Below are 14,549 nucleotides of genomic sequence, written 5' to 3'. Positions count from 1 at the left end.
TTTGTTTTTCATTTGTATTCCTAAACAAAATGAATCGCTGTTTTTTTTTTTTTTTCAGCAGCCTGAGAAACCGCAGGAGACTCCAGCAGCTCCTTCAAGAGTTCAACGTGCTTTACGCAAGTCCCAGCGTAATGACGTACTCCCTGCACCGCGCTACGCAAACCCGTCCTGCTCTGGAAAGCGATCTCCGTTCAGCGTTTCAGAATACTGTCTCTATCTCTGAAACTGTCGGTGCCAAAATTATTTAATAAGGGATATTTAACACACAGAGAGAGGAGGCTACACTCCCTTTCAATTCATACAAAGTGATTAATCGTACTAAATATATTATTATTTTTAGCAGACACCTTTATCAAGGACGATTTACAATTGTTACAAGATATCACATTATTTTTACATACAGTTACCCATTTATACAGTTGGGTTTTTACTGGAGCAATCTAGATCAAGTACCTTGCTCAAGGGTACAGCAGCAGTGTCCCCCACCTGGGATTGAACCCACGACCCTCCGGTCAAGAGTCCAGAGCCCTAACCACTACTCCACACTGCTGCACTGATATCGTCATCATCATGATGATGTATTATTACATGTATTATTATTATTATTATTATCTTCATGTAGTAGTAGTATTATTGTAGCGTTTCACGCAATAGGCAGAAGAGAAGAAGACAAGACGCTACTTTCAGGGTCAAAGCTTTATTTTTCATGTTACGTCACCACACCCTACAGATCCCGCTGCTTGCCCTAGAACGCCCACAATGAGCGTGCAACGCCCCCTTTTATAACATAACCCCGCCCCTTTATGCTAATCGGGTGCCGGACCGAACAGCTATCCCATTGGTCCCCAGGCGCACACCAGGACCAATGGGCACACACAACCAACAGCCAATGACAGGGGCCAGGGCGCACCATGCGTGCAGGATAGCTCGCACAGCCACAGGGACAGAGCGAACCCGCAGCTACAGGGAATACAGACAGGGGGAGAGGAACACGATACAGCGGCATTAACAGCACACAGACAGAGAAACAAGAGGGAATACAAGACGCAAACATGATACACGGATCGCTACAGTATCATCGTGCATTATGATGATGGACCCCCATGTGCTGCTGTTGCATCGCATTGGTGGGATTTCAAGGTGCTGCTACTCAGGGGGCTGTGTGGTGCAGTGGTTAAAGAAAAGGGCTTGTAACCAGGAGGTCCCCGGTTCAAATCCCACCTCAGCCACTAACTCATTGTGTGACCCTGAGCAAGTCACTTAACCTCCTTGTGCTCCGTCTTTCGGGTGAGACGTAGTTGTAAGTGACTCTGCAGCTGATGCATAGTTCACACACCCTAGTCTCTGTAAGTCTCCTTGGATAAAGCAGGCGTCTGCTAAATAAACTAATAATAATCAGCGGTCTTAAAGAGCCATGTATTTTAAAAACAATCATTTATTTGGATTCACAGGCGACAGGACAATACAATCAAATAAATAATAATTAAGTTAACAACATATATTTAAATAAAATGGCAGGAAATTACACACTTATATCAATTATGAATACAAAACAAAATCCTAACTTTCAAGGTTAAATTCCAGAGACGGTCTTTTAAAATAAATAAATAAAACCACCCACAATTTTCAGCAGTAAAAAACAGAACAAAACAAACCCAGTGTGGACCTGCAGTAAATTCAGAATTTTATACTGAGCGTCAGTCACCTAAAAACTAGATAACAAAATATAAATAAATAGATAGAAAAATATCAAGAGCCCTGAAGAAACATTACTCGCTTAAAAAAAAAAAACCCAAACCATCAATAAATAAATAAATAAATACATCAATAAATAAATAAATAAATAGCCTAAACTATCATATACAACAACAGCCTCTGTGGAAATGCTTCCAGACAGTTATTTAAGATATACTCAGGGTCACATTCAATATGAATTCATTACATTAATAACTGGACCCCGCCCCCCTCCTCCTTTCTTCCCAACTTGGTACATCCCGTAAAATCAAATTTTAAAAAAAGCGAAGAACGTGTCTTGACAAGACGTCGCTTGCACTTTTTTTTTTTTTTTAAAAAATAGGATTTTAAACGGTTGTAGAAATCAGCTATTAAAACCCTTTCCGGCACGGCGGGCACAGGGGTGTCCAGCCCCCGCTCCCGGAGAGCCACAGTCCAGCTGGTTTGACAGGTAACCCTTAAATCGCACGTTTCTCAAGGATGGAAGTCGTTGATCCCATTAAGCGAGGCTCTGGTTCAAACCAGCTGGCGTTCGGATTTTTGTTCCGAAATGATCTCTGAAATACTTAATTGAACAAATGACCTTGCTGATTATTAAGGGTTACCTATAAAAACTGATAAAAACTCGACTTTATCCCCTCCGCTCTTCTATTTTTAATATGTCATGCCGGAAAGGGTTAATTGCCCAAATGCGTCATCTCATTAAAGCTGCAGGAGGCACTGAACGGCTGTTCAAACGGTCTCTTCAAGAGGAGGGAACCGTCAATTCGGATGACCGACCAGTTCCCTACCCGTGTCACTAAATTTGAAACCCCTGAACCCGTGCAACGCCTCCTTTAAACAAACAAATAATAATAATAATAATAATAATAGTTTTGTTTTTGTAGGACAAGTATGCCCCTTCTACCTGAAATTGGTAACCGAACACCAAAGTGTTTACCGTTTTCTTTTATAAAGAGATGTACTTGGTACATACATTATATATAGATTTAAACCAAATAACGCTTGGTTTGGTGTGTGGGTCGCTCCGTGTCGCGCCCCTCCCGTCAAATGCGCGACACCTGGAAGTCGGTGACGCGCCCTGCGGACACTCTCCCGTTACACATGGCCACTCTCACGCGGTCCACGTTCCTGGCGGTGCTGATAAACCAGCCGGGGAACCGAGCCGACTCGAAAGTGGAGGTGCTGCCACTGTCTCGCTTGTAAAACAGGAACCGGGTCGCGTCGCTGCTCAGGCTGATCGTCTTCAAATCATCCCGATTCTGCACCTTCTATAATAAATACAAAATAAATACATTATAAAATGGTTAGGGATCTGTGCTTGTATAAATGCATAACGAATAACAAAACCAAAATGCGAGTGTGTCTCTTCTTGTGTGTGCGTGTGTCTCAGTGTGTGTCTGTAAGAGTGTGTCGGTGTGCGTCAGTGTGTGCGTCTCAGTGTGCGTGCGTCTGCGCGTGTAAGAGTATGCGAGTGTGTGCGTGTGTGCCTCTCTCTCTCTCTCTCTCTCTCTCACCTCAAGCTCCAGGACGGGTGAGTTGTGTGGGCTGTTGCAGGACAGGAAGTAATTATTGCCCCCGATGCCCAGAACCACGGGTTGCCCCAATCCGGGCTGGGTCTGCGGTATGTAGGTGGAGAGGCTCAGAGTCACTGCGGGAGAGAGGAGGGAAAATTGCAGTGATGAGAGCGAGTCCTATTGTAACTGACTCTGCAGCAGCAGCAGCAGCAGCAGCTGTTGAGATCAAATCTAAATGCACACGAGAATATAACAAATAAAAACAATTCAGACTTTACAGGGAATAGTAACGCTGTATAAAACACAACATCAATACGACCCGGATATCGATACGGCGGTACTTCGTGTTGTATCGCGTGCACCTTTACTGTCACTTAAAGGTAGTTTTTTGATATATTATTATTTATTTCTTAGCAGACGCCCTTATCCAGGGCGACTTACAACTGTTACAAGACATCACATTATTTTTTACATACAATTCCCAATTTTTACAGTTGGGTTTTTACTGGAGCAATCTAGGTAAAGTACCTTGCTCAAGGGTACAGCAGAAGTGCCCCCCACCTGGGATTGAACCCACGACCCTCCGGTCAAGAGTCCAAAGCCCTAACCCCTAACTGCTGCCCTATAGGTGTAGTTATATATGTATTTGTAGCCCCTCCTTACCTTGCTGTGAGATGTTGGGGCCCTGCAGCATGCTGGCTGTCAGCTCCATGGGGCGCCCATCCAGCTCGTTCATCACCCAGCCCTTCTTCTCCGAGTCGCTTATCGAGTGGGGCTCGTCGGAGCGGCGCCGTCTCAGCTCGGTCTCAAAGCTCTCCAAGTCGGGATTCACCTCCAGCATCACGTGCTCTGAGGGGGCGGGGCAAGAGAACGTTGCGAGAATTCAGCGAGCGGATCGTAAACGTGGAACGAAATGACATCACAGCCATGCAGTGACGTCATTGCTTAGAATACTGCAGCCATAATAGTTTATGTTATTTCATTAAAAAAAATATATATATATATATATATATATTTGAAAGTGGTGCTACCTTCATTCACGTGCTCCATCAAGATGTTCAGCAGGTCTACGTCGGAAAGCTCGGACCCGATCGCTTTCCTGTGCGGTCTCTTCATCTTCTCCACGGCCAGGACCAGCGTCACTGCCTGTCTCATGGAGCGCACATAGCCGGACACCCGCAACTCGAGACCGTTGTCTCCCACCCAGCCCACCTTCTGCGGACGCTCATCTTGCATTCTCTGCAACAAGAAGAAAAAGTGAGTTTAATTCAATTAGAATTATTACTATTATCTTTACTGTTAAATTAAAAAGCAGAATTGCGTTTAATATCATTTAATGACATTGCATGTGATTTACTGTAACTTTAACATTGCTATTATCTCTAGTGTTTATGGGATAGAGATATATATATATATATATATATATATATAGATATATATATATATATAGATATATATATATATATTATATTCGTTTGGTAACTTACAAATAAATAGCATGGCAAGTATATTGTTTTCAGCATATATCCTTATTATTATGAATAATACATAATTAATTAATGAAGCATTCACAAAACACAGCCGAATGAGAACCAGATTTGTATTTATGTAGAAGTGCTTACCTTCTCCACCAGGGGGCAGTGTTGTGCTTCAAAGTCAAAGATCTCGCTGCAGAACAGAGAGACAGAGCACGTGAGAACACCGCTGAGCGCAGCACCGCAATGCCGGGGCAGGTATGCAACGTGCCACGATTTATTATTTTACACAGAAGAAAGGGAAAAAAAAAATGCAGTGCGTCTGTCTGTCTTACCTGGCGATTTCGTTTGCCATTTCAGAAGATACGCGTGTGTTGTAGCTCATTTTCAAGCTGCACAGGAAACAAAAGGGTGAATGTTTAATTAAAACCTACAAACTTCTATGTGAGTTCGTACTATGTATATATATATATATATATATATATATATATATATATATATAATCACAGGAGCGATGAGAATGTTTAAATGAATGAGAGGGCATTGATTGGATGATTTTCTTAACACTTTCCCATAGAATATACCACTGCTATAATAATAATAATAATAATAATAATAATAATAATAATAATAATGATAGTAAAATCTCAATAGTGCTGCTAAGTATAATAATAGCTGCCGTCATATTCATGTTAATAACAGCACCATAGCAATTGCATAAGGAGTTCCTGTACCTGATGTGGCGCTGTGTGTCGTTATGAAGTATATTGCAGTGCAGCTGCGTCGCTTCGCTTTGCTTTGCTGGCGGTATTGTGCTCTGTTTGTTCCGGTGCTATCGCTCTGTGGATTCGCTTTGTGTTCCTCTGTCTGGAACCACGCTATATATTCAGAGCGGCCGGAAATTCCGCGGGGGGGGGGGGGGGGGGAGGGCGTGACGGTGCTGAGTGCGTTACAAAATTCCAATCATTAATTATTGCAACATTTACACACAACATAACATCTGCTTGTGTAATATTGGCGTTTATTGATTATTATAATAATCCCTCAAGTCGACAAACGACTGGACACACACACACACACACAGACACGCACACACACACACACACACACACACACAGAGACACACACACACACACGCACACACACACACACACACACAGAGACACACACACACACACACGCACACACACACACACACACACACAGAGACACACACACACACACACACACACACACACACACACACACACACACACACACAGAGACACACACACACACACGCACACACACACACACACACACACAGAGACACACACACACGCACACACACACGCACACACACGCACGCACACACACACACAAAACCTTTTCATTTATCTATATCAGATCGTGTATGAGATCGCAACATGCTGATCAGCGACCAATCAAAGCTACAATGAAAACTAAAGGATTTTATGCTGGGCGCACTTCATTATAATCACTCTGCCTGACTGTAATCACATTAATAAAGACGAGTCGCTTCTGCTTTGAAATGACAAAGTAAGCCTTGCGATCCATGTTACTATGAGCGCGTTTCTCAGCTGTGATTGAGATACACGAGAGGCTGAACACGGATCCATTGAATTCTTAAAGGAGAGGAGAACAGTCGGCGGGAACACCGAAAACAGAAGCTCTAGAACGTGTGACTGGAAGTTATTTAAATATCCGACCGTCCGTCCCCTTGTCAAAGTTTACCACAGGACATCTGAGTGCTCATTTCTGCATTTTCCCTCGTGCTTTTCCTCTGGCTAGACTATAAATGCACCCTTGTGTGTTTTAAAAGCTGTCTTACTTCTGTGCTTTACAATGCTGTGTGGAGTAGTGGTTAGGGCTCTGGACTCTTGACCGGAGGGTCGTGGGTTCAATCCCAGGTGGGGGGACACTGCTGCTGTACCCTTGAGCAAGGTACTTTACCTAGATTGCTCCAGTAAAAACCCAACTGTATAAATGGGGAATTGTATGTAAAAATAATGTGATATCTTGTAACAATTGTAAGTCGCCCTGGATAAGGGCGTCAGCTAAGAAATAAATAATAATAATAATGCTTCCCTATGCTTTACCAGACCTCTCTGTGCTTTACAATGCTTGCCTATGCTTTACCACACCTCTCTGTGCTTTACAATGCTTCCCTATGCTTTACCAGACCTCTCTGTTCTTTACAATGCTTCCCTATGCTTTACCAGACCTCTGTGTGCTTTACAATGCTTCCCTATGCTTTCCCAGACCTCTCTGTGCTTTACAATGCTTCCCTATGCTTTACCAGACCTCTCTGTGCTTTACAATGCTTCCCTATGCTTTCCCAGACCTCTCTGTGCTTTACAATGCTTCCCTATGCTTTCCCAGACCTCTTTGTGCTTTACAATGCTTCCCTATGCTTTCCCAGACCTCTCTGTGTTTTACAATGCTTCCCTATGCTTTACCAGACCTCTCTGTGCTTTACAATGCTTCCCTATGCTTTCCCAGACCTCTTTGTGCTTTACAATGCTTCCCTATGCTTTCCCAGACCTCTCTGTGCTTTACAATGCTTCCCTATGCTTTCCCAGACCTCTCTGTGCTTTACAATGCTTCCCTATGCTTTCCCAGACCTCTCTGTGCTTTACAATGCTTCTCTGTGCCTTAGATTCTGTAGGGCCAATCAAAACTCAGAGAGTAAGATGAAGTATGAGGGTTGTAAACTAGAATGGAGATGGCAGGAATCTAACTGCATGTTCATTCCATTGCATGGAAGGGTCTCCTGTTGAATTCAGATCAAGCAGAGGTTATGCTAGCGGACTCACAGAACCAACTAAGAGAAAATGTGGGATTACATGAGCTCGACTCTTACAGTCTCTCATCAAAACTCAAACTAGAAACGAAGAGTCTGGGGGTCATCTTTGATCCTGATCTCTCATCTGAGACTCATATTAGGGAAGTCACTAAAGTCTCATTTTACCATTTGAGAAATATAGCCAAACTTAGACCAATTATTTCCATATCTGATGCCAAGAGACTTAGGCATGCCTTTGTTTCATCAAGCATTGATTATTGTAATGCACTTTTTTTTCTGGTGTCTCAAAACGTGTGGTATCCCGCTTGCAGTTTGTTCAGAATACCGCTGCTAGAATTCTGACTAAACCCAGGAAAAGTGAACATATTACCCCTGTTCTGGCCTCTTTACACTGGCTCTCTGTGCAGTATAGAATTGATGTGAAGATTTTGCTGTTGACTTCCAAGGCCCTGAATGGATTAGCACCCAGTTATTTGCAGGAGTTACTGCCCCCGTATCTTCCAGACCGCGCTCTGAGATCACAGGCTGCTGGTTATTCCTCGGGTTAACACAAGCAGCACTGGAGAAGGGGGGCAAATTTCATGCAGAGCTCCTCAATTCTGGAATGCTCTGCCTGCGTTTGTCAGGGAAGCTGGGACCGTTACAGTCAAGACTGAAAACACACTTTTATAAAACGGCTTTCTTATCTCAGTGGGTTTTCATGCAACTTTTAAAAGGCTGCTTTTGTATTATGATGTGTATGCTGTGATTGAATTGGTCTGACTGTGGCAGCTGCATGCGTGACATGCTATTCAAATGCATTGTGGTTTGTTCTTTTTTTTCTGTTCTGTCCTGTACAGTGCTGTATACCACACCTCTCTGTGCTTTACAATGCTTCCCTATGCTTTACCACACCTCTCTGTGCTTTACAATGCTTCCCTATGCTTTACCAGACCTCTCTGTGCTTTACAATGCTTCCATATGCTTTACCACACCTCTCTGTGCTTTACAATGCTTCCCTATGCTTTACCAGACCTCTCTGTGCTTTACAATGCTTCCCTATGCTTTACCAGACCTCTCTGTGCTTTACAATGCTTCCCTATGCTTTACCAGACCTCTCTGTGCTTTACAATGCTTCCCTATGCTTTACCAGACCTCTCTGTGCTTTACAATGCTTCCCTATGCTTTACCAGACCTCTCTGTGCTTTACAATGCTTCCCTATGCTTTCCCAGACCTCTCTGTGCTTTACAATGTTTCCCTGTGCTTTCCCAGACCTCTCTGTGCTTTGCAATGCTTCCCTGTGCTTTACCACACCTCTCTGTGCTTTACAATGCTTCCCTATGCTTTACCAGACCTCTCTGTGCTTTACAATGCCTCCCTATGCTTTACCAGACCTCTCTGTGCTTTACAATGCTTCCCTATGCTTTACCAGACCTCTCTGTGCTTTACAATGCTTCCCTATGCTTTACCAGACCTCTCTGTGCTTTACAATGCTTCCCTATGCTTTCCCAGACCTCTCTGTGCTTTACAATGTTTCCCTGTGCTTTCCCAGACCTCTCTGTGCTTTGCAATGCTTCCCTGTGCTTTACCAGACCTCTCTGTGCTTTACAATGCTTCCCTATGCTTTACCAGACCTCTCTGTGCTTTACAATGCTTCCCTATGCTTTCCCAGACCTCTCTGTGCTTTACAATGCTTCCCTATGCTTTCCCAGACCTCTCTGTGCTTTACAATGCTTCCCTATGCTTTCCCAGACCTCTCTGTGCTTTACAATGCTTCCCTGTGCTTTACCAGACCTCTCTGTGCTTTACAATGCTTCCCTATGCTTTCCCAGACCTCTCTGTGCTTTACAATGCTTCCCTATGCTTTCCCAGACCTCTCTGTGCTTTGCAATGCTTCCCTGTGCTTTACCAGACCTCTCTGTGCTTTACAATGCTTCCCTATGCTTTACCAGACCTCTCTGTGCTTTACAATGCATCCCTATGCTTTACCAGACCTCTCTGTGCTTTACAATGCTTCCCTATGCTTTCCCAGACCTCTCTGTGCTTTACAATGCTTCCCTATGCTTTACCAGACCTCTCTGTGCTTTCCCATGCTGTCACTGTGCTGTATCACACTGTGCTGTGTTTTTACGAGGGGACTCTTGTATGAGTGTCATTGTAATTGCAAACAAATCCCTCGATGCTGTGGCAGGAATTTCTCGCAGAGTTCCCTTTTCTTTTTTTGACCGAAGTGTAAACCGCGGCCACTTAGTCATTTTCAAAAATCATACTCAAAAGTTTGGCAATTATGAAAATGGTTAATGTACATTATTAGCCAGGAAATTATAGCGTTGTTGCGTTTTGCAATAATGCATCCTGTGTGACGCAATTGTGAAGCCCAGTGACAGATTGAACTGGCATCACTTCCTTACCTGAATAACAATGCCTGCCAATGCATTGCGATCTACACTGAATTATATACATGCAGCCATTGCATCACCCTGAACCATGAACACATCCTGCTTCATAGAGTGGAATGAAACCCACTGAATAATGTGACGCCAACATATTGAATCGCACACCGCTCTGGAGTTTTCCAGATACTTAACAGAAAAACTGACACAAAAAGTGACATTTCGTAATCTAGCATGAAATACTTCTGTACTATTATGACTTCCGGTAGATTTTGACATGATTGCAATGATATTCTGCATCGTTTGCAATGCACTGAATGTGTCAATGTTTTTGCTTGATATATGTAAGTACACAGCTGTCTCAGAAGAGGGTCGGGGTTATATTGTGGAAAGCATTTTAACACATTGTGATCGTGTGGAAGAACACATGGATTTGCTGAGTAAGCAAGCCACATTTCCAGCTGCCTTGTGTTGTTGGGATACAAATTCTGTCTGTCTGTCTCTCTGTCTGTCTGTCTGCCTGTCTGCCTGTCTGTCTGCCTGTCTCTCTGTCTGTCTGCCTGTCTGTCTGCCTGTCTCTCTGTCTGTTGCTTTGCCTGTCTGTCTGTCTGTCTGTCTGTCTGTCTGTCACTCTCTCTGTCTGTCTGCTTGTCTCTCTGTCTGTCGCTTTGCCTGTCTTTCTGCCTTCCTGTCTGTCTGTCTGTCTGCCTGTCTTTCTGTCTGTCTGCCTGTCTCTGTCTTTTGCTTTGCCTGTCTCTCTGCCTGTCTGTCTGTCTTTCTGCCTGCCTGTCTCTCTGCCTGCCTATCTCTCTGTCTGTCTCTCTCTCTGTCTGTCTGCCTGTCTCTCTGTCTGTCTCTCTGCCTGCCTGTCTCTCTGTCTGTCTCTCTGCCTGTCTCTCTGTCTGCCTGTCTCTCTGTCTGTCTCTCTGCCTGCCTGTCTCTCTGCCTGCCTGTCTCTCTGTCTGTCTCTCTCTCTGTCTGTCTGCCTCTCTCTCTGCCTGTCTCTCTGTCTGCCTCCCTCTCTGTCTGTCTCTCTCTCTGTCTCTCTGTCTGTCTCTCTGCCTGCCTGTCTCTCTGTCTGTCTCTCTGCCTGCCTGTCTCTCTGCCTGCCTGTCTCTCTGTCTGTCTCTCTGTCTCTCTGTCTGTCTCTCTGCCTGTCTGCATGTCTGCCTGTCTCCAGGGAGATGACCACAGTCAGTGTAAGATGTTAAAAAGCCCCCTGACATTATCTGAGGACTGCCTGTTTTTTATGAACCCTGTTTGGTCTGAACGAATGAGACCTGGCAGAACGCTTTCCAATCTCAATGCAATGGGTTTACTAATGATGTTTTGTGTCTGTTGTGAAAAACGCAGTAAAAGAAGAAGCGAAAGAGAAGTCACAGGCTTCTTGTTTTCCAGTCCAGATAAGTACAGTTTTATTGAAGATAGAAGTTCTGAGTTGCAAAGTTACAACCAGGCATCTTAAAGGTTACACGGTGACAACAGTTTGCAGGTATCCTCTCTCCAAGCACGGATCGGAGCGATACAAAACACATTTCAGTATTCTCAGTTTAAACGCAGTCTTTCCCTGAGATCAGATAAATACACAAATCTCTTATCAACTTGGTGAATTGTCCATTGTCCTAACCCTAGCTTCCAAGGATCTGGTTCAATCCAGTTTCTCTTTGAAGCAGCTCGTTTTCATACCCCTCCTCAGAAAACCTGTTTTATATCTAGTCTGTAAATATGTTTAACAATGTGTTGGTACCTCTAACACAAAAACAACGATCCTCCCTAAAGGGCAAATGCCTTTCATGTTAGAACTGGACATCAAAGGAGAGGCCAACACCCATTTCAGAATGTCCTGGAGCCTTATCCTAGCAAGGACAAAAGTGACCAGAAAGATCTTTATCACCTTACTGTCCAACTAGGAATTTAACCAGAATCTGACCTAATCTTTAACCCGTTCTGAGAGTTGTATTCGAAGACCAAAAATTCATTTATATCTAAATAAAATGTTCCAGCAGTGTCTGTGTTTATTACCGATGTTGGAGGGTAATTAGCACAGAGTGTCGGATCTTTATCCTTTTTTAACGAGAGAGAGAGAGAGCGATTAGTGCTGTATTCACAGGCTGTGACAGTGACCTAGAAATATATAAATGATTAACCATTAACAAAACAAAACAGGGGAGATAAGAGACCAAAAATGCTTAGAAAATTCAATTGGGTATCCATCTTGGGCATGGATTTTCCCTGTCTGCCTGTCTGTCTGTCTGTCTGTCTGTCTCCCTGTCTGTCTGTCTGTCTCCCTGTCTGTCTGTCTCTCTCTGTCTGTCTGTCTGTCTGTCGATCTGTTTGTCTCTCTCTGTCTGTCTGCCTGTCTCTCTGTCTGTCTGTCTGTCTCTCTGTCTGTCGCTCTGCCTGTCTCTCTCTGTCTGTCTCTCTGTCTCGCTGTCTGTCTGTCTCGCTGCCTGTCTCTCTGTCTGTCTCTCTCTCTGTCTGTCTGCCTGTCTCTCTGCCTGCCTGTCTCTCTGTCTGTCTGTCTCTCTGCCTGTCTGCATGTCTGCCTGTCTCTCTGTCTGTCTCGCTGCCTGTCTCTCTGTCTGTCTCTCTCTCTGTCTCTCTGTCTGTCTGTCGCTCTGTTTGTCTCTCTCTGTCTGTCTGCCTGTCTCTCTGTCTGTCTGCCTGTCTCTCTGTCTGTCTCTCTGCCTGCCTGTCTCTCTGCCTGCCTGTCTCTCTGTCTGTCTCTCTGCCTGTCTGCATGTCTGCCTGTCTCCAGGGAGACGACCACAGTCAGTGTAAGATGTTAAAAAGCCCCCTGACATTATCTGAGGACTGCCTGTTTTTTATGAACCCTGTTTGGTCTGAACGAATGAGACCTGGCAGAACGCTTTCCAATCTCAATGCAATGGGTTTACTAATGATGTTTTGTGTCTGTTGTGAATAACGCAGTAAAAGAAGCAGCGAAAGAGAAGTTGCAGGCTTCTTGTTTTCCAGTCCAGATAAGTACAGTTTTATTGAAGATAAAAGTTCTGAGTTGCAAAGTTACAACCAGACATCTTAAAGGTTACACGGTGACAACAGTTTGCAGGTATCCTCTCTCCAAGCACGGATCAGAGCGATACAAAACACATTTCAGTATTCTCAGTTTAAACGCAGTCTTTCCCTGAGATCAGATAAATACACAAATCTCTATCACTTGGTGAATTGTCCATTGTCCTGACCCTAGCTTCCAAGGATCTGGTTCAATCCAGTTTCTCTTTGAAGCAGCTCGTTTTCATACCCCTCCTCAGAAAACCTGTTTTATATCTAGTCTGTAAATATGTTAAACAATGTGTTGGTACCTCTAACACAAAAACAACGATCCTCCCTAAAGGGCAAATGCCTTTCATGTTAGAACTGGACATCAAAGGAGAGGCCAACACCCATTTCAGAATGTCCTGGAGCCTTATCCTAGCAAGGACAAAAGTGACCAGAAAGATCTTTATCACCTTACTGTCCAACTAGGAATTTAACCAGAATCTGACCTAATCTTTAACCCGTTCTGAGAGTTGTATTCGAAGACCAAAAATTCATTTATATCTAAATAAAATGTTCCAGCAGTGTCTGTGTTTATTAACGATGTTGGAGGGTAATTAGCACAGAGTGTCGGATCTTTATCCTTTTTTAACGAGAGAGAGAGAGAGAGATTAGTGCTGTATTCACAGGCTGTGACAGTGACCTAGAAATATATAAATGATTAACCATTAACAAAACAAAACAGGGGAGATAAGAGACCAAAAATGCTTATAAAATTCAATTGGGTATCCATCTTGGGCATGGATTTTCCCTGTCTGTCTGTCTGTCTGTCTGTCTGTCTGTCTGTCTGTCTGTCTGTCTGTCTGTGTCTGTCTGTCTCCCTCCCTGTCTGTCTGTCTCCCTGTCTCCCTGTCTCCCTGTCTGTCTCCTTGTCTCCCTGTCTGTCTGTCTGTCTGTCTCCCTTTCTCCCTGTCTCCCTGTCTGTCTGTCTGTCTCCCTGTCTGTCTGTCTCCCTGTCTGTCTGTCTGTCTGTCTGTCTGTCTCCCTGTCTGTCTGTCTCCCTGTCTGTCTGTCTGTCTGTCTGTCTCCCTGTCTGCCTGTGTGTCTCAGTTTCATTCTCACCAATCCTCTTCAGACTCCTATCATAGTCTTCTATGTAATATTGTAAAGTCACGTTTCTGCTGTCCCTTGAATACAGTTGTGACGTTGCAGGAAGCACAGAGTTACATCAGTGTGTAATTATCCACAGGATGTGTTCACTGTGCAGGATCACACAGTCACAGTACAGGGAGGGTGATTTTACCAGATTCATTAAGACTGACTCAGCATTTGATCTCCCGGCGCTTGACAGCACCCCCTCACACTAACAACGCTGTCAAAACACGTCCTCCAGTCTTTAAATAACTCCTGCGTTTTAGTTATTTCTTTTTATTTTACAGGAGGTACAATAAAACCATGTAAACGACCCAGAGCGAGAAACGAAATCGTTTCTGAGATTGCTGTGCTGTTAGAGTCCAGCGTTGTAAAATGGACAGGCGTTTTGACCTGGTTCAGTAAATAAATAAAAACGGAGCGAATTAAAGACTGGAGGGAACGCTTTGAAAATCCGACCCCTGCTGTCATGTTCCAGAACTGGAGCAGGACCGT

At 44.0% G+C, this 14,549-nt stretch overlaps 1 protein-coding gene across 1 annotated transcript; it reads right to left on the bottom strand.

The window, feature by feature from the left end:
* Positions 1-1,417: 1,417 nt before the first annotated feature.
* On the bottom strand, positions 1,418-5,594 carry LOC117397955 (interleukin-1 beta-like). The gene is made up of 7 exons (XM_033996934.3): positions 5,461-5,594; positions 5,062-5,118; positions 4,874-4,919; positions 4,283-4,490; positions 3,915-4,100; positions 3,252-3,385; positions 1,418-3,005 (listed from the first exon to the last, which is right to left on the bottom strand). The coding sequence occupies exons 2-7, from the start codon at positions 5,109-5,111 to the stop codon at positions 2,781-2,783; spliced, it is 849 nt and encodes a 282-aa protein (XP_033852825.3). The 5' UTR covers positions 5,112-5,118; positions 5,461-5,594; the 3' UTR covers positions 1,418-2,780.
* Between the last annotated feature and the right edge of the window lie 8,955 nt (positions 5,595-14,549).

The sequence above is a fragment of the Acipenser ruthenus genome, unplaced genomic scaffold (assembly GCF_902713425.1).
Source record: "Acipenser ruthenus unplaced genomic scaffold, fAciRut3.2 maternal haplotype, whole genome shotgun sequence".
NCBI classification, from domain to species: domain Eukaryota; kingdom Metazoa; phylum Chordata; class Actinopteri; order Acipenseriformes; family Acipenseridae; genus Acipenser; species Acipenser ruthenus.
The sequence above is the reverse complement of the archived record's forward strand: the minus strand, read 5'-3'. Positions and strand labels throughout refer to the sequence as shown.

Coding starts and splice junctions, on each gene's coding strand:
- LOC117397955 (XM_033996934.3), bottom strand. CDS start 5,111: ATGAGCTACAACACACGCGTATCTTCTGAAATGGCAAACGAAATCGCC. Junction 4,101..4,282: donor GATGGAGCACGTGAATGAAG/GTAGCACCACTT, acceptor CCGCCCCCTCAG/AGCACGTGATGCTGGAGGTG. Junction 3,006..3,251: donor CACCCGTCCTGGAGCTTGAG/GTGAGAGAGAGA, acceptor TATTTATTATAG/AAGGTGCAGAATCGGGATGA.